General features: G+C 36.5%; 1 protein-coding gene across 2 annotated transcripts in view; it reads right to left on the bottom strand.

The window, feature by feature from the left end:
• SYK (spleen associated tyrosine kinase) overlaps nucleotides 1-19,325 on the bottom strand; it is a 41,765-nt gene that overhangs the window by 5,234 nt on the left and 17,206 nt on the right. The window contains exons 4-9 of one of the 2 annotated variants that reach the window (XM_065740662.1): nucleotides 11,068-11,206; nucleotides 9,382-9,463; nucleotides 8,420-8,463; nucleotides 5,500-5,568; nucleotides 693-786; nucleotides 362-539 (exon numbers count right to left, since the gene is read on the bottom strand). In XM_065740662.1, the coding sequence (XP_065596734.1) occupies nucleotides 362-539; nucleotides 693-786; nucleotides 5,500-5,568; nucleotides 8,420-8,463; nucleotides 9,382-9,463; nucleotides 11,068-11,206 (606 nt within the window). The remainder of the gene's footprint in view (nucleotides 1-361; nucleotides 540-692; nucleotides 787-5,499; nucleotides 5,569-8,419; nucleotides 8,464-9,381; nucleotides 9,464-11,067; nucleotides 11,207-19,325) is intronic. The other variant, XM_065740663.1, reaches the window with a different exon arrangement.

Raw genomic sequence — 19,325 nt, 5'->3', positions numbered from 1 at the left:
CTTGTCAGTATAAACAGGGTCTGTTCCTACTGTAATTCCATGATAACAGAGGCCACATTTCCTGTCCACTTGAAAAGCAACGTTGCAGCTTCATGAAACAGGTATTTATCGTATTTATTTTAGATGAAAGTCCAATTGCTAAAGGTGAGCTGTATGTGGCTCTCTACACTATATCTCACAGAGAGAATATGCAGACAAGGAACATGAATGCCCACACAATATCTGCAGAAGAGCACAGTGCTTCTTACTCTACTGTATTTGACAGAGTCAGAGAAGCATAGGAGGCACTTCCGCACTTAGACAAAAATAATAGCTGGGCAGTGACTATGCTGCACTTCATAAAACAGAAGGAAACACTTACTTTTTCATCTTATAGAACCCTTTCTTTACAGTACCAAAGTTGCCAGAGCCAAGTTCTCCTTCTTCCAGGGTTAACAATTTCCTGTCAAGAGTGACATTTTTTGGTTTAATTTCATCTGGATCAGCATATGGACTTTCATAAACCTCAGTGTCCATGGGTAAGGCCTCTCTCTGATCACCTGTAGTTCAATGAATAAACAAATCAGAGATTATGTGAGCCTATTTTGCACTTACAGGTGCTACATTCAACATATCCATGCTACACACATTTTAGAACATTTTCAAAAAGTGTGACTTTTATCCAGTGACATCCTTAATAAATTACTGCCTACCTTTCTCCGCTCCTATTAGACCTCTTGCCCTTTGCAGTACATAAGGATTAAAAGGTGTCTGGTCATCAGATGGGGGACCAATAGGTGTCTGGAGCTGTAGCACACAAATAGAATTTTTAAACTGCACATATATAGGTAAGTTGAAAGTATTTTTTTTCCAGAAGATTATGGCATGATTGCAAGAGAAACACAGATGAGAATCAAAGAGTAAGATAGGGATTAAAAAAAAGCTTATTTAACTCTTGAGGCTATTCCTTGAGTAAATACGCAGGACAAATAACAAATATATCGATGCCTCTCAAGAAGTTATTGGAAATATTTCACAACATTTAATCTGGGAGATGTAACTGGAATGGGTCATGCACAAATCTTATCCTGCAGATGTTAAATTTACATGTGGTTTTAAATCTGCCATGTAATATTATAAAATTTAAGGATTTCCCTTTGATTTGTCCTTCTTCCCCCTCCAAGTTATCTCTCACCATATCTGGCCCTTAGAGACATTCCCAGAACTAATGAAAAAAACAACCCTATCCTTTTTATCTTGTGGATGTTATGAAATAACTCCACTTGAAAGAAAGAAGGGTAAAAAATTATTTTAATAAGTTTGAATAACTGAACATCATAGAGTAATCTGTTTGCTCTTTCTGGTCTGAATAAGGAGAAAATGACCTGATCACTAGTATATAACTTACAGATATGTAGTGAAGCTGTTCAGGGAGAAAATTAGAAGAGTCAAAGCCTAGCTAGAACTGAACTTGGCCACTAAAGCAAAGGAAAACAATAAATATTTACGTAAATACATCCACAGCAAGAGGAGGGCTAGGGAGTATCTCCATCCCTTGTTGGACGCTAAGTGTAACTTGGTGACAAAGGATCAGGATAAGGCTGAGGTGCTTAATGCCTTATTTGCCTAAGTCTTTAATAGTAAGACTTGTTGCTCCCTGGGAACACATCCCCTCACACTGGAAGATAGGGATGGGGAACAAAATAGGCCCTGCATAATCCACGAGGAAGTGGCTTTGGATCTGCTTCAAAAGCTGGATGCTCACAAGACCATGGAGCTGGATGGACTGCACCCTTGAGTGCTGAGGGAGTTGGTGGATGTGACTGCCAAGGCACTCTCCATTATCCTTTGTCAGTCCTGGCTAACTGGGGATGTCTTGGTCAACTGTAAACTGGCTAACGTGATGCCCATCTTCAAAAAGGGCTAGAAAGATGACCCTGGTAGCTACAGACCAATCAGTCTCACCTTGGTGCCTGAGAAGGTTCTGGATTGGATAATCTCAGGAAACATCACAGACCAGTTAAATGTCACCCAGGGGATCAGGCCCAGTCAGCATGGGTTTATAAATGGTAGATCCTGTCTGACAAACCTGATTTCACTATATAGCAAGGAGACCTGCTTAGTGGATGAAGGTAAGGCTGTCAGTGTGGTCTACCTGGACTTCAGTAAGGCTTTTGACACTGTCCCCCACAACATCCTCATGGAGAAGCTGAGCTAGTTTTGTTAACTAATTGTTACATAATTATGGAATGATATTCGTTATTGTTGCAGTTCAACTAAACAGCTTATCAATGCGTTATCATTGTATTTTGGTTTAAATTGTAATTTGATGTTTCAAAGGTACTTTTTTATAGCTCATATTAGTAACAGAAGAATATTGGCTAGCATTCAGAAAACTTCAAATAGCAATTCTCTTCCATAGTTCTGCCAATTATGTATTCATGGCATGTAGCACCCTTCAATCCTTTGAACAAATTGTTCAACCAGTAAGGACAGAATTTTTCTCTTGCAGTTAAGAGTAGCTTTCTATAAATGGAAGAAGGAGGTATTTCTCCCTGCATGTACGGTGGTCTGAGTAATAATATAAAAAACTCTGCTTTTTATTGAAATGTCATTTAAATTCAGAGTCCTTTCTGACCTATGCTTTAACAGCAGCAAGTTTAATTGAGCAGGTCTTTCTGTGGAAGGGAGCTTTGTCTTAATACAACCAAATTATAGCCTAGGGGATTGCTCTCTGCATTCTTACCAGAATAGAGAATGAGCAAAACACCTATGGATTTGCTCTTACACTTTAAACAGAATATAGGAAAAGAGTCTGCCAGAGGAACCTATTAAAAAGGCACATATGTGACATCTTGTGGTATGCACACTGGTAAACTGTGAAGCATGGTGTTATTTAGGATGAGAAGTAATGGTGTTATTTAGGATGAGAAGTAATGGCTTTAAGTCGTGCCAGGAGAGTTTCAGGTTGGATATTAGGAATAATTTCTTCTTGGAATGAGTGGTGAAGCACTGGAATAGGCTGCTCAGGGAGGTGTGTCACTGTCCTGGAGATGCTCAAGAAATGTGTGGATGTGACACTGAGGGATCTGGTTAGGGGACATGGTGGGGATAAGTTGATGGTTGGAATAAACGATCTTCTTACAGGTATTTTCCAACCTTAAAGATTCAATGACTCTATGATCTTATTGTCATTTTATGTCCTCATACTAGAACGTTATTTCACATGAATGGATTTTTCAGCTAGTGTTTAATATCACTTGGTTAATTCTCAGATGTACATAGTTAACCTAATCTTGCCACTCTTGCCTTAATAAAGGACTGGCTATACTGTTGTAGCAGTCCTGTGCTAATATCACAATATCCACAATAAGAGGAAAGCAGAGGAGGCAGAGTTTGCACTCAACTGAAGATAGCTTTGCAGTAGAAGGAATACCATTTTCTATTTATGGATAAGGCCAAAGCGAGATAACCCCACAGGAGCTATGACAGCATCTAGTTTAATGAGATCCACTTACTGTTTGCTTTAAAATATGAATGAAATGGCTCAATTTACTCAATCTCATTTTTGTAGTAAAAATTCTTATTTTGTAGTAGAGATTTTTCATTTATGAAATTAATCTGTACAGTGAGTGTTATTTCTTTTTCTTTTCTTGTTAAGAATTCTGATTTGAAATAACCCAACTGTATATGCAGGACAACAAAAGTCATCTTACAGCCTTAGCAGCCAAGTCCTCGATGACCTTCGGCTAAAACTTAATAGTAACCACTAGATGGCATAAGTTCACTTATAGTCTCATCAGAAAAGAAAAATTTATGAGTACAGCAGCTATAAAAAAATTGTTCAGAGTGCTAAAAAGGCATCTAAATAACCAGTCTGTGAAATGAACAAATAATTCTTAAAAAATCATGCAAAACTAACACATTTTTCAAGTCTGAAAAAATATAACATTGTAAATCTTATATTTTACTGTCTGAAAGGTTTTGATGCAAGAAAAGCAACTCTAAGTGACGAGGTGTAAAGGTTTAAAGTCAATTTTGTGTTTGGGCTAAAGGATGGCAAATCTTAGGAATGTTAAAAATCTGACCTTTAGATAATAAAATATATCAGTATGATGAAATTTGTGCTTTTTAGTATTCCAGGGTAACTACTCAAAGTTGTAGCAAATCATATTTCTGAATTATTTTTTTTTTAGATGATATATCCTTTTCTGTCAATATGCTTTAGGTTCTACTGGTGTGTGTGTGTTCCCTAGAAGGTAGAATATAGGTACTGGATTGCAGGACATGACCAGAAAAAAGGCATGGGCTTTAACAGGTGAACAGAGCAGTGACCAAAACCATGTCTAGATGATTCAGCTCCATTTTTCTGAACAAAGCCAAATCACAACTCTCTTGTCTAATGTATAGGAGTATAATATATAGCAAGGTATTTTTTTTTTTCAGATAGCTTTAGAATATATCCATATATTATGCATTTAATTGTAAAAGATGACAGAGCACAGAAAATTAGACAAGGGTCCTATAAGGCCTTGGAGGATACACAGATGATGACAGCTACTACTACCTTAGTGCAACAGTGAAGTGAAGTTATAGAGAAAAAGAATGTATATATATATATATCTATATATAAATCAGGATTACCAAGTACAATATCAGTAAAACAGCTTTTCACTCTGAACAGCAGTATATCACTAGGGCTTTTTGTGCCACTCATTTTTTTTTACAGAACAAATGGAATTAAACAAACAAATAAACAAATAGCAAAATGAAAGACTCATAGAACTAGTTCTAGGTAGAAAATGGACACAAAGTTATTCTTAGCATGAAAAAAAAAAGCCTATAACTGCATGCTTAACAGGTATCCTAATTATTGAACATTTTCTGTCCATGAAACATTTTTACTAGTACCAGACTATTTCTCTTGACTCCCTGGCATCTTACCACCTTTCCCATTCTCCTTGGTTTTGTAACACCTCATACTTGTTTAAATGTAATTTACTTCAATGCATAACAAGATTTGTGCACAAGTTCTGTAGGAATATATTTTGTGTTTGTTATTAATAAATGGTGTCCTTAAATGTCTTCTGTCATAGCTTAGTGAACAAGCCAATTTTCTGATTAGGAATTGTATTTTCCTTTAGAAATGTTACTTCGTTTTTTTTAAGTGACTATATTTTGTGAAATATATTTTATCGCTCACATTTTTTATTTTTATTTTTATTTTTTGCAGACATGCTGAGAACAGTACTGATACTATATTTTGGGATGTGAAAAATCACTTAAAAATAGCCTCTGATTTTCAAAACTTCTTTACAAATTGCTTTAGTTCTATAAAATTAAGGCTGCAATTGTGCAGATGATTTGTAAAGAAGGCTTACAAAATCTTCACAATCTGCTTGTTAGTAGTCAAGACACACATTTAGTAGTAGCAAGCAAAAAGGAAAAAGAAAGAGTGAAATTAGTCAAGTGTAAGTCCTTTTAACTCAGTCGATAACCTAAAAAGACTGTATGAGGCACCTTTTTGCTGCCAGCCTTTGGAAAGGTGTACGATTTGAGTCTTGAGATAATTCCACCTCTTGCCCAACTCTAGAAACCACAATATCAAAGAGGAATAGTAAATGTGTCAGGAAAATTACTAAAGCTATTTTACAAAACACATGTAGTATACAAGAACAAAACACTTCCAACATTTCTCTTTTATATGCCTGGTAAGTATACACATGAAACGTCAAATAAATGTAGTATATGAAATCCTAACAATAAAATTGCTTTAAATTACATTATTCTTAAACCATCTTGAATCTGTACATATACCTTAAACCAGCTTTTTAATTCAAGCAGGTTGTCCTTTCCCCAGTTCTTTTATACAGTATATTTCCTTTGACTCTGTCACTGAACCTCTTCCAAATATATTTAGCAACATGATTCAGTTTATAAGTTTAGTGTGTTGAAGGATGACTCATTTATCAAGCAAGATTTGAAGCACTCTGCTCTTACAACAGACAATATGGCTATTGAAGCAAGAAGTACAAAAAATGACGTTAACTGAAAACAAAGATGAACAGGCTTTAGATTTTTAATGTGTGCTAATTATATAAAACGTTATAAAGATACTGTTAAAAAATTCAAATATTCATCATTATTTATCAATATTTCCATATGAGTCATGAATTTTCCTGATGCTTTGCTCTGGATTATCTCCTGTTGGATAGCATTTTACAGTACAGTACCAAAAACAAGAGAAAGCAATCCAGCTGAGACCTTAGTAGAAGTGAACACACTGGAAACACCTGTGATGTTTCACTTCCATCTTTCACTGTGTTGCTGCATGTTTCCCATCCTGTTTGATCTCTTATAGCCACCACATCCTCTGAAAAATTGCAACTCTCATGCTGTATTCTGCAGTTGATCATTGTTCCTATTGAATTTCATTGTCTGCTTTTTCCAAAACTCCTTGATTTAAACTTACTGGCAGTAATATAATTAAAATACAAATACACATCTTCTGCATAAAGGTTTCTAATTTTCCTTTGTTCTTTTCAGGATACATTTCTGGTTTTACGATCTGAATTCATTACTTCCAGGCTCTGCATATACGAACACCTACACAAATGGTCATTAGTGAGTTACAGTTTTTGCACAAATTTGTTCTTGCATGAGAACCAGCAATATTAACTGAAGTCCTTCAGCTCCATCAATAATAATATTAATTTGAATTTTTCAATTACATGTTTTTATTTCTTTCAAATTCTTTGTGTTTTTTCTTCCATCATGGTAAGTCTTCAGTATAACGACTACTGATCAATTCTGAAAACACACGTGCATGATCAAGCACCTTTTATCAATGACCTGCCAAGGAAATACAGGTTCAATACTGGAAGTGATTCCATCCAACAGTGACTACTTATAACCAAGGTATGTAATACTGACAAATCATCACGGCCCCGTCTGAGTGGAAAGGAGTAGGCACATGCGAGTGGATAGTAATAGATTTTAAGCTGACGTGACCAGTAGGTAGGTTCTCCCTTTTCCATAAAAATTGCTCAAAAACAAGCCTTCTGGATTTTTTAAGATTGGCTGATCTTTTGAGTTGAATTATGTTAGGCAAGACTTAATCATAGCTTATTAGCAAGTCTTTTACCTGTAAAGCACCATTTGCAACTAGAGTCGTTATTACTGCAACACACTGATAAAAAAAGAGAAGATTTTGGCCCATTTACTTTCTTTACTCAGTCAAAAACATCTTTACTCAGTCAAAAACAATTACCTAGTCAAAAATATCAGTGTAGTCAGATATTTTTTTCTTACTACTGCTTTGAGATGTTGAACATTTAAAGTAAGACTTTAAATTATTTCTTGCATTTAATTTCACTTAAACAACAGAATTTTCTGTGAATAGCCTAATTTTTATGTAATATTACTAAACTGAATGTGCTTGCTCTGTCACTGTAACTGTGTATATACTAGATTATATGCAAGTGGCCTGATTAGTGTGCTTAAACACCCCATTCATACTTGTAAACAGCATAAATCCAAACCTCGGGACATTTAAAAAGCAGCACTTATTTTGACAGTGTAATTCCATTACTTTAAATGGGTGCCTGATTTTCAAAAACAGATATGAAAATGATTGGTTATGGGCCAACAAGAACTCAACAGCAAAATAAATGTAACGGGCTTATTTGAATGAAAATGTTTCTTTTTCTGTAATTTGGAACTACATCAGCTGTAGAGATCCACGTAGCAAACTCAAAAACCAAGATGATTAGGCTGTACAGAGAGTGGTGAAACAACTAAACTGAATACTCTGTCTCAGATTAGATCAACTATAGATGAATGAGAAGGTGTTACACATCTCTCCTCAGATGACACCTGAAATCAAAGGAGTCTAAGAGTGCAGGCAATTCTAATCACAAATGGGCATGCTAACTCACTGAGCTGATGAAAAAAAAAATCCATTAATTTCACTTCATGAGGAATCAAACCATCATGCAAAAACGAATGTTAACTACATACACAAGGTATGGAAACATCTGATTTTACTCAGTAAAGTGAGCCTTCATTTTTGCTTCAGCCACCAATGTCTTGAGATGTACAATTTAAACAGTGTAGTATCTGTCCTCCTGGTGTTGATACAGTCACTAAAGAACCTGGCCCTTAACGTTCATTGTGGCATTTTACATATGAAACATACTGATTTTCTCATACATTACATATATAAAAGAGAGTCACAAAATTAAATGCTTAATATCTCAGTACAAAAGTCTTAGGAAAGCAGTATGCATGACAAAATATTTATAGGCTTATTTTCCATCTCCTGCTTATAAACAATCTCTAGAAAAAGATGTTCTCTACAATAGGATAAGCATTAGAATTCCTAGAAGATTATGTGACAACAAGGGTTCTTAAATAAATTTATTGCTAACTCACCACCTACCTTAGAAGGGGTTCCAGGAAGAGGGCGAGTGTCAAAAACATTATCTGTAAAAGAATGAAATATGTGAAGATACTAAAAATGGTAAAAATATACCACAATTATAATATAATTTAAATGAGAGACCAACTTTTTACTTTCAAATCATATTGCAGCATTTCTCTTAGCCCATCTTCTTGGGTTCTGGCTTTAATGTGCATCACTCACACTTTGATACTTAATGCCACAGAGACAAAAGTACATGCAGTGCCTTAATAATGATTCCAAAGGAGCATGTAAAGTAAGAGCATGTATGTTCAGCATGTCTCTGGTTTCCAGTAAGAAAAACAGAAGAGGGCCCTTACAGAGAGAATGCCGCTTCCGAAAGAGAAGTGTCAGAAGAGGATTAGGCAGAGAAAGAGGGAGTGGATGCGATTTCATTTGTGTAAACACACATAACACATGACATTAAAGAAGAAACAGGTCCAAGACTGCACCGGCCCTTGGGACACCTTTAGTCCCAAAGATATGAGTCCCTCCAGGCACTGTAAGCAGGTGGCATTTTAAAGACTATCTTTCTCAGCATCAGGTGTAGCCAAACCTTCATCTCACTGCACCCAAATGCCTTAACCAGCAGTGCTGGCATCTCCCTGGAGTAAAGTGTGCTGGAGGAGTGTCAGGACATCCAGCATGGTAGCCCAAGCAAAACAAAGTGCCACTCTAAGTAGTAAAGTGCATTTTAGATCTGATGTTGGTTTTAGATCATTTAGAGGCAGTATTCCTCCCACAAAATAAAGGATCTGCTTCCAGTCCGTGTGATTTGGAGGACTTCAAGTCACTTGAAAATTTAGTATTTTATTTTATTTTTTTAATTCAAATTTATATTACACCTATGGCAATCAGCACCCATCCAGTTTGCAAGTGCAAAAATTACATACATTTTATATGATCTATATATACATTCCAAAACAATAGGAATAACTTACCACTTTCTGAGCCATGCCGTGGACAGGGAATGGACAGAACCCTTAATAATCCATCTGGTTTGTATGAATAATGCTCAACTAACTACCAGAATGAGAGAGAAAAAAAAAGAGAGAAAGAACAAAGAGATACCAAGAGGTAAGAGTGGTATAACTGACTGTCTCCTAATCATGTGCTTATGTACAGTAATTGATTTGTTACAACAAATGACCACAAAATCACAGAATTGTAGGGGCTGGAAGGGACCTCTAGAGATTGAGTCCAACCCCCCTACTAAAGCAGTTGCCCTAGGTTGCACAGGTAGGTGTCCAGGCCGGTCTTGAATGTCTCCAGAGGAGACTCCACCACCTCTCTGGGCAGCCTGTGCTGGAGAGGCACAAGGCTGTACAGACTCAGGTCTCTCAGCCTCTCTATATAAGAGAGCTGCTCCAGGTCCTTTATCATCTTCACAGCTAACCTTACTGTGGATATACTAGGCCACATTTACTTTTCTCTAGCAGAGGTGTGTGTCTCTGAAGGATGTTTGTGACTGAATCTGGAACCCAGTCCAAGAACAGGATTTGTGACATACTATTTTCCCCACCTGGCTCTGCCATCAAAAAATTATAGGTCTGTGTAAATAATTTAGTTTTAAACCTCCGAGTTTCACCTTTGTTTGTTGCTATAGTGAGTTTTCTTTGTTTGTTTGTTTCTTGTTTTGAAAATGCTGTCTTTGGCCTCAGACTCATAAAGGGATGTAAACAGTTAAGAAATATAAAGTACCAGTTTTATGCTCCTGCATTATTCATGCTTTTTGTCATTACATCACAGAAACATGACTCCTATTTTGGCCTTGGTGTATTTGGGTAGAAAGGAAGAGGTTTGCAAATGAAAGTTAAAAATACTTGCACATTTTGCAAGTTGCTTAAAATTTCCAATAACTCAGGGAAAGAAAGATGCAGGGCATCCACAAGAAATACTAAGAGTTAATATACAGAGGTAGAAACTTGTTTTTAAAATTTATGACTCTTTTTTTTTTTTTTTTTGTTAGAGTTTTAAGAAAGACGACACAGAATTCTTCATGGCTTTTACTTCCTTTAGCCTTGTCATCCTAACCGATAATTTCTCCAGTATTCAATTTTATTACCAACTATGTCATAGTTAACTATCCAGTTCTCAATTTTTTTATTTTTAATTGAGTTTAGATATCTTGTTGTGATAACCATTACAGACCACACTTGTTTAGACTATAAAGTATGGAATTTTAAAGCTAAACAGTGCATTATATGTACAGCACCCCAAATCATCTCATGTGCTTTCTAAAATGCTGCTTATCATTAGTATGAAGGACATAAGCCAAACACCACACCTAGCATGTTACTAACAGTATGTCTTTTACAAATTAAAATAAACTTCCATTCTAGAGAATGTCCAGTTAACTGAACTATCATTACAGCAGTTTAAAACTCAGTGAAGCTACATCACATTTAAACATGATTAATATCTTTACATTTACTTAGCTTTCTACACTAATTAACATTTTATTTGTTTTGCAAAAACACAGAAGTCATAAGGAGGACAAATAAATTGCTCATACATGCTGCTATTTAGCTAAAGACAGTTGAAACACAGCAAAGTAAAAGAAACTGCCTAATTGGGTAAAATTGTAACATGATGGATGATGCCCAAGTGATTCAAATTGAACAGACCTGCCAGAGGGTGTCAAATCTTTTTCCATCTGGTATGGAGAGCTTTCCTGTCTTATCTCTGTCAATACGGTAATGCAGTACTTTTCCATCATTCAGCAGACACAGGGCATAGGAGCCATTGCTGTCCCTTTCTCGGATTCTGTAGGATTAAGAGAGAATTTTAGGGTTACTCTTTACTATCAATGAGGAGTTGGATTGAACATGCTTTTTAAAATCACATTTTCCTTTAAGCTTTTGAATTTAAAAGCAGTAAAGCCTGCACAGCAATTTCAGAAGACATTTTGTTAAACCATTCACTTATTTCTTAGTGTAATTTGTTTTTAGATAGACTTCTGTACTGTTTCTCTTTTTTTCTCTTGAAAGTCATTTTATCACAACAGAAAACCCAAGAAGCTCTTTGCTAGGCAGCTACAGAACACTGTGCAGTACACACTCTGCTCCCTGAGCTACGAAGCACATAAAAAGCTGAAGCACTGCAGGCCTACAAAGCCCATGGAAATCCACTGTGTATAAGTAGCTATACGTCAATTCATCAACAGTTGACCTAAAATTAAAAACAATAGATAAGTGTATTCATTAAAATAAGATTCTCTCTTTTAATTCTTAAATCAACAGATGATAGGAAGGGGAAAAAGAAAAACACTAGAAGAAGATAATGAAGAACATAAATAATAGGAAATTTTTCTTCGTGCAGTAGACGAGCTTTTGGAACTGAAAACAACTGTATATTTCTGTAATCATTAAATATAATTTCTGGAAAGACAGTAATTCCTTGTTTTTGATTTCACATAAAATTCACATGAAATTTCACAGTTTTTTTACAGATCGTGTCTAAATTTCACTAGGGAAAAAAAAAGAATATAATACAAAATAATTCCCTAAAATTCATAGGTACTGAATATTGATATCCTGCTTTTAGAAGATCTGAGATGGCTTTCCTGTGCTGCACAATTGTATACTCAGGGCTAGCTCACATTGAGACAAGATGTTCTCTAGTGACTGGACCTACAGTAGGGAAGAATTTGCTACTGTCATAGTTGGCCTAGCATTTCTAAGTTCAGACACCAGCTTTTGGTTTAAGCTGCATGTACTCAGTTGCTGCTGACAGCACTACTGAGGCAACACTAGAGTTAACTGAAAATTTTCTGGAATATATATATATTTTTTTCTTATGAAAAGCCCAGATTCAGCAAAACATACATTCTCAGTTCCAGTGCACACTGGAAAGGTGCCCACTCTCCATTGAGTTTTTCTCCTTCCCTCTTCATGCTACTCACTTCAATGGCAGGGGGGTTGAAATTAATTGTTCGTTAAGGTCCTCTCCAGCCTATGACATTCTATGATTCTATGCTGATCAACTTTGACAAGCTATGAAGCAACACACTTGACCACTTGATTTCCTAGGGCAGTGTGGGACACTGAGCATCTCACTGATTTCCCAAATCAATGGAACCTAGATTTGAATGACCCTCAAGAGGATTTTCAAAGCACTGCTCAGAAAGAAAGGAGAACAGTGTATACAGAATTCTTTTTTTTTTTTTTTTCAAGAGGAATGACTGTTGCCATCAACTACATCTGCCAAATGGATCCCAGATTTTACACCAAAACTAACCTTAGTTGTCACTATATATACCAGTGGTTATTATCTAGAAAAAGCAAGCATTAAATTCTGTTCCTCAGTCACTCAGCTCTGAACTGAAACTGTTTTACTACTCATACAAGTATTCTTCACGAAGAGCGATTTTTGTTGCCTAAGACGTGGACAACAGCTAAAGGTAGAGGGAAGTAGAGATTTTTTTTTCTGAAACCAAAGTAACTTGCATGCTGTTTCCAAAGCAACTTGAAACACATGGTGGTTTTTCATGACATGCAGGTGTTTTGTTAGCATGCTGATTTCCTGTGCTGACTGACCAGAGGAGAGCAACAGGTTCTGCTGAAATGAACAACTTTGTCTTCCTCTGACTTGCTCTTAGCAAAGACTTGGAAAGATGTTTTTATAATAGAAGACAGTGTTTCTAAAACACGAATATCATTTCATTGTGTTCAGAATATGACACAAGTTAAGACTGTAAAAGTTTAATTGTTTGCTTCCCAGTACCAAGTTTGCTTCATGTTTCACATGTGGAAATGGTGCCTTCAATATGATTAGTCCTACTGAAACTGATTCCCTTTTGCAGCAGTTGTTGCTATCACAGGAGGTACTCTATTAAGCACACAGACATCAGCAAGAAAAGTCCTGATTTTTTAGGACCATGGCACAGATCCAAACAGCTCTATCAATATGCAGTGCAGGATTTAAGCAAAATTCATGTTTGTAAAGTTTTCTCAAGCTGTGCCCAGACAACTCAAGTACAGTTTGGATCTCTAACAAACTCAGCAGCAAAAGACACTTGTACCGTTTGAAACATGTCTGAAGAACAAAAGTGCTTTGAAACTACAAAATACAAGTCTTCATTTGTCAATCACATCACTTATTCATACAAAAAGTGCTCCCACAGAACTTACCATTACAGCTCAAACTGGAAACTTTTCTGCCTCCATTGACTATCTATCATAGGACAGATTTCTCAATTTAATTATAGTCTTGTAGACTGTGATAACAGCTGCATAGGTTAGGTTAGCCCTCAAGAACTGAAGCTGGATATACAGTATCCAGTATTTTACATTTATTATAAAAAAAAATAAAAAAGAATCACATAAAAAGGCTTCTCAAAATTAAATTCTGAAACCTATCAAAAAAATCTATATTGTGACATCATCTTAATACTGCCTGAGTTACTCAAAGTCATCGCATCAGTTCTAGGGGCTCTCTTCATAAGTGCAAATTTGATTCTATAAGAAGTGAACATATTTAGAGTGCGAGCGCGTTAAAAAATATATATCCAAAATTCAAACTGCACGATGTGTTTTAATGTCCTCTGAAGTTAAGCTTGATATTTTCTATTCTCCAATACAAAATGAAAGCAAAAAATCTCCTTAAAAAAATTAAAAAAAAAGTATTTGTACAAGAAAGGATGACAGCAGTGAAATATCACGCAGTCTTCCATTTCATGCCATCATACATAACTATGGACCTGCATAAAAACTTTGGGAGAATAAAGAAATAACATAAAGAGAATAAACAACTGTGAATAAAAACTAGTGAAATGCCTGAAATCTTCTTGCATCCCTTTAAGGATACCTGCACCTGCTGCTTTCCTAAAGTGTCTGTATACTAATGCATGCAGCGTGGGATATAAACATAAAATGTTTAGAGATCTGTGAGCTGTCACAAGGCCACAGAGCAGCTGGAATGTATTGAACATCATCTGGGGGAGGGTGATGTACCAGCAGAGAACTATAAGCAGCTGGAAGAAGGCTCACGATCTCAGGCACTGATTCTTATGGAGGACTTCAATTACTCAGATGTTTGTTGAGAAAACAACATGGCCAAGCATGCACACTCCAGACGGTTCCTGCCATGTATGGAAGATAACATTCTGATGCAGGTGGAGGAGCTGAAGAGGAGTGGGGTGATACTGGACCTTGTTCTTACTAATAAGGATGGACTTGGGGAAGTGAAGATCAGGGACAGATTGGGATGTAGTGATCACAAGATGGTGGAGTTCAGGATCTAGAGTGGAAGATACAAACCAAAAAGTAGGATTGCTACCCTGGACTTCAGGAGAGCCTATTTCGATTTCTTTTGGGGCATTCTTGGAGCTATCCTGTGGGCTGGGCTGTTAGAAGGTAAGGGGGCCTGTGAGAGCTGGGCAGCATTTAAACAGCTCTTCTTCCAAGCTCAGGATCAGTGCATTTCTCTGAGTAAGAAGGATTTGCTAATGATACAAAGTTGGGAGGAATGGCTGACACACAGGAAGGATCTGATCAATGTCTATAAATATCTAAAGTGCAAGAGGCAAAGAGATGAGGCTGGACTCTTTTCAGCAGTGTGTGATGATACAATGAGGGGAAATGGCATAGGAAGTTCCACACAAATGTGCATGGGAACATCTTCACAGTAATGCTGACAGAGCACAGGCACAGGTTGCCCAGTAAGGTTGTGGAGACATTCTCTCTCTGGAGACATTCAAGACCTGCCTGGACATCTACATGCGCAACTGGTCTAGGGAGCTGCTTTGGCAGGGGGGTTGGACTTGATGATCTCTAAAGGTCCCTTCCAGCCCCTACAGTTCTGTGATTCTGTGAATACAGCTTTTCCACCCACTGACATAAACCTTGAAACCTCAACAACTTCCATGAGTGGAAATTTGAATTCACAGATATAAAAAAAAATCATTAAAGTATTTGAATTTTATACTACATATATTTTCAAAAAAGGAATGTTAGAAATAATGGAGAAACTCAAATTGCTATGGAGTGCAATGCAAAATAAGTGATTTTAATTTTCTGACATCAATGCTTGAATATATGCTTTTCTGTCTGCAATTATTAAGTATTTGGAATATAATTATAAACTTTGTAAATTGCTACACATTCTTTTTTTTTTTTTTGGTAGAGTCTCTGTATTCGCTTGAAAGCAACCACAACAATGCCTCATTTTTTTCTGCTTCCAAGTGAAGAGTCACATGATCTTTCTTAATAAATGAAAAAAATCCCTGAAAGTAAAAAACAAACAAATAATAATAACAACAAAAAACCCTATTAAAACATGGCTCATTGACTGTATTAAAAAAAAAAAAAAAAGACACAGCATTTTAGCAGAGAATAAGGGAAAACAATTAGCTAAATGCTTGATTTAGGAATGGTGTGAAATTAATATCACTCTTATATCCCAGGGTGTAAGTAAGTTGGGGTTTTTTGTTTGTTTGTTTTTTTCTTGGTAGTGCTTTCCCTTCTCAGTGATAACAGCTTCCCTGATGCCAAAGATACTGACATTTCCCATAAACATCAAGACACAGCAATTCCCTGCTCATCTGTCCTTATGACCATCTTTCTTGTGAAGTTTTTCATAACACTGTTCTTCATTTTCACTTCAGGTATCCGCAGCACACTGCACACAATCCAAATTTGAGGACAATATGGAATGAATATGGTGCCAGCTGTAATACGACCACACAAAGGTAAAAACTGACTGTAGTCTTCTACTATACCACTTCTCCTTCCCTCTTTAAGAACGTATTGAAAAGCACTTCAGAAATGTCAGCATACTACAGAATTTAAGAGCTTGATCAGCCACATACTGTTGTTATCGAAAATATAATGCAAAATTTGATCTCCTTATAAGACTACTGAGATTTTCTGCGGCGATGAAACAACTTGGCAAGCAGGACTGCATCACCATTGTCACTGAGTACTGCATCCAGACCTGCAGCCCCCAGCACAAGGAAGACTGAGCACTTGGAATGGGTCCAGAGGAGGTCCACTAAGATGATCAGAGGTCTGGAGCATCTCACCTATGAAGAAAGGTTGAAGGAACTGGGCTTGTTTAGCTTGGAAAAGAGAAGGCTCCAAGGAGACCTCATTGTGACCTCCCAGTGCTTGAAGAGAGCGTATGAACAGCAGGGGGAATGACTTTACATGGGCTGACAGTGACAGGACATGGGGGAGTGTTTTTAAACTAAGACAGGGGAAATCTAGGTTGGATGTTAGGAGGAAGTTTTTCACTCAGAGGATGATGACACACTGGAACAGATTGCCCAAAGAGGTTGTAGATGCATTCAAGGCAAGGCTGGATATGGCTCTGGGCAGCCTGCTGTACTGGTTGGCGACCCTGCCCATAAGAGGGGTTGAAACTAGATGATCTTTGAGGTCCTTTTCAACCCAGGCCATTCTATGATTCTATGATTCTCTTTTGCTCAGAGCAAAACATTCTATACTGCCTCTAAGCCCTACTAAATAGCTTTCCTGTTAAATTGCATCTGCTATTGGGATTTTTCTCACTATAGCTATTTCAGTCAGTTAACAGACCTTTTCCTGATACCTCTGACCACCTTTGATACACGCTGCTCCTGAAGTGCACAGCATAGAGTTAGCCTTGAGAAGTCAAGGCCTTGTTGCAGTGGTTTGCAAGTGGCATCTACCTATGGACCTAACGGAGGACAAATGAACAGCTCTTCTGAAGACCTCTTCCCTTCTTGTGGAATGAAATATAACACCTCCAGGAGCATGGTTAAAAGTTGTTATTTTGTCATTTGTCTTATAAAATTGCTATAACTATATAAGCCCAGAAACTGCTTTGCATCTCAAAGAGAAACTTCATCATTAATTAATGTCCCTGAAATTAAGGTCATGCTTATTAGTATTATTTTCATCTTGTCTGATGTCAACCATGCCAAGTTCTAACGGTGGGTACAAACATAATAATGATAGATGTACTTAAAGAATACTTTACAAGGTCAGGTAAATGACCCACATAGCTCAGTACACAGCCACTTAGTGACAAATGAAGACATAAGAGTAACATAAACACAAAAAGCTACAGGTATCACTAACACAGAATTTTCTCAGACAAAAGAGAACTGCACTTTAGAACTTGTTATTCCAGAACAGTGGTAACAGTGTTGACTGCTGTGACTTGTTAGAGCCAGCTGGGTCCCTGAAGGTCATGAGATGACATGGTGAGTAGTGCTGTGCGCCACCTTCATGGTCTACACTAGTCCTGTTTGTTTTAGAATGTTTAGTTACATATTAAAGATGATTTTATGACACTAAGATAACGTTTAACTTTTCACATATTATATGAATTACATATGGCTATGGACTGATATAAAAGGTTTATAGAAGTTAAACTGCTAATTGTGTAATGTCTTCACTTTCCTTAAGGATGAGCTTTTATGTTAACAGTATTTCTGAATACTTTGTATCTTCCTTTCAGCTTCAGAATTTCTGATTCTTAACACATAAAGACATATGTTTAGTAGTTTGCCTACCTTGTACATAGTTTGCCTACTAGCAAAATTTAGTCTATTTTTCAACTACTTCATGCATACATGCACTCATATTGATAACACTATTAATAATAGCAATAAAAACAGTAATATTATCTACGATCACCTAGATAACATGGATCACCATATCTATAATAACCTACTACCACATAAAGCTGAATGAAAAATTAATGCTCATCAAAATTCTGATAAAAACTAGAGTCCTATACAACATGAAAAGTAATGCTAATGAAGCCAACAGAGGCTTGAAACTAAATTTAAATCCTCTATTTTCAGTTGCTCTTCAGATCATTTAAGGGATGTCATATTTGTCTCAATTCTGATGCTGTAAATATTCTTCCAAATTTTGTAGCTATAAAGGCAATCCTTTTCTTGTGTTCTTTTTGGAGGAAGTGGGTAAATCTTCCAATTTTATGTCATGTCATTGTCATGGCATAGTTTCTATACTTGGATTTGAAAACAAACTCTATAGCACTCGAATAAGCTCTTATTTCCATTACTTTTCAGTCATGACAAAAGCTTTTAGAAGACTTTTGAAAATTCTTTAGCAATACGTTCACAGTTAGCTCAGAACTCCTCCAGCAGCTTGAATGAGTGGCAGTTCTAGACTTATGATCTCATTTGGGACATCCTGAAAAGCAATCAGAAATCTTTTCAAGTATTTCCACAATTGTTGTGTATAAGCATCTAGATATAATGATCTTGTAGTGATGCAAGAAGTCTAAGGATTAGATGTGGTCTAATGGAGATCCCTGCAATAGATTTTGCTGCAACAAACATTAAACAGAAGATTTCTGGTGTGATTACTTTTTAGAGAGCTTTGAAAAAGAACACACAGAAGTATTATAGCCTCCTAAAATTTACTATCTTTTCCAAAGCAAGTTAATATTTGTCATATGCCAGCATTATTTCAGGCCTGATTGTGACCTTGATTAATCCCACAAGTTTTCAAAAGCTAGTTTCTATTTATGCTCCCCAACTGCCCTCTAATTTCTTGCTCAACAAGTGACCTTCTTTTAGATAGTAAATATTTCTAAATTTTACCCTTCAGTCAGCTATTAGGCTTGAGTGTCTCAATCAGTGTGAGAAAAAAAGTCCTTCATCAGCTATATTTGTAAGCAAAATTCTCAGTATTCAGACCACAGATGTGCAGAAGATTCCAACATGCACTGTTGTGCCTGAAAACAAACACAGTGCTCCTCTCTAGCACTCACTGTAATTTCACTTCTACTGGTTCAGTTAGCTTACAAATTATTGGTTTATTTATCAGTATCTGCTTAGCAATTTCATTTAGGCAACACTCTGCAGAAAACTAAAAATGTCTCTGAAATACACAACTGCTTTTTTATTTACTATGAGTCTCTAGTC

This window comes from Cyrtonyx montezumae, unplaced genomic scaffold (genome assembly GCF_038088225.1).
Source record: "Cyrtonyx montezumae isolate F1298 unplaced genomic scaffold, pur_monq_1.0 scaffold_29, whole genome shotgun sequence".
NCBI classification, from domain to species: Eukaryota; Metazoa; Chordata; class Aves; order Galliformes; family Odontophoridae; genus Cyrtonyx; species Cyrtonyx montezumae.
The sequence above is the reverse complement of the archived record's forward strand: the minus strand, read 5'-3'. Positions and strand labels throughout refer to the sequence as shown.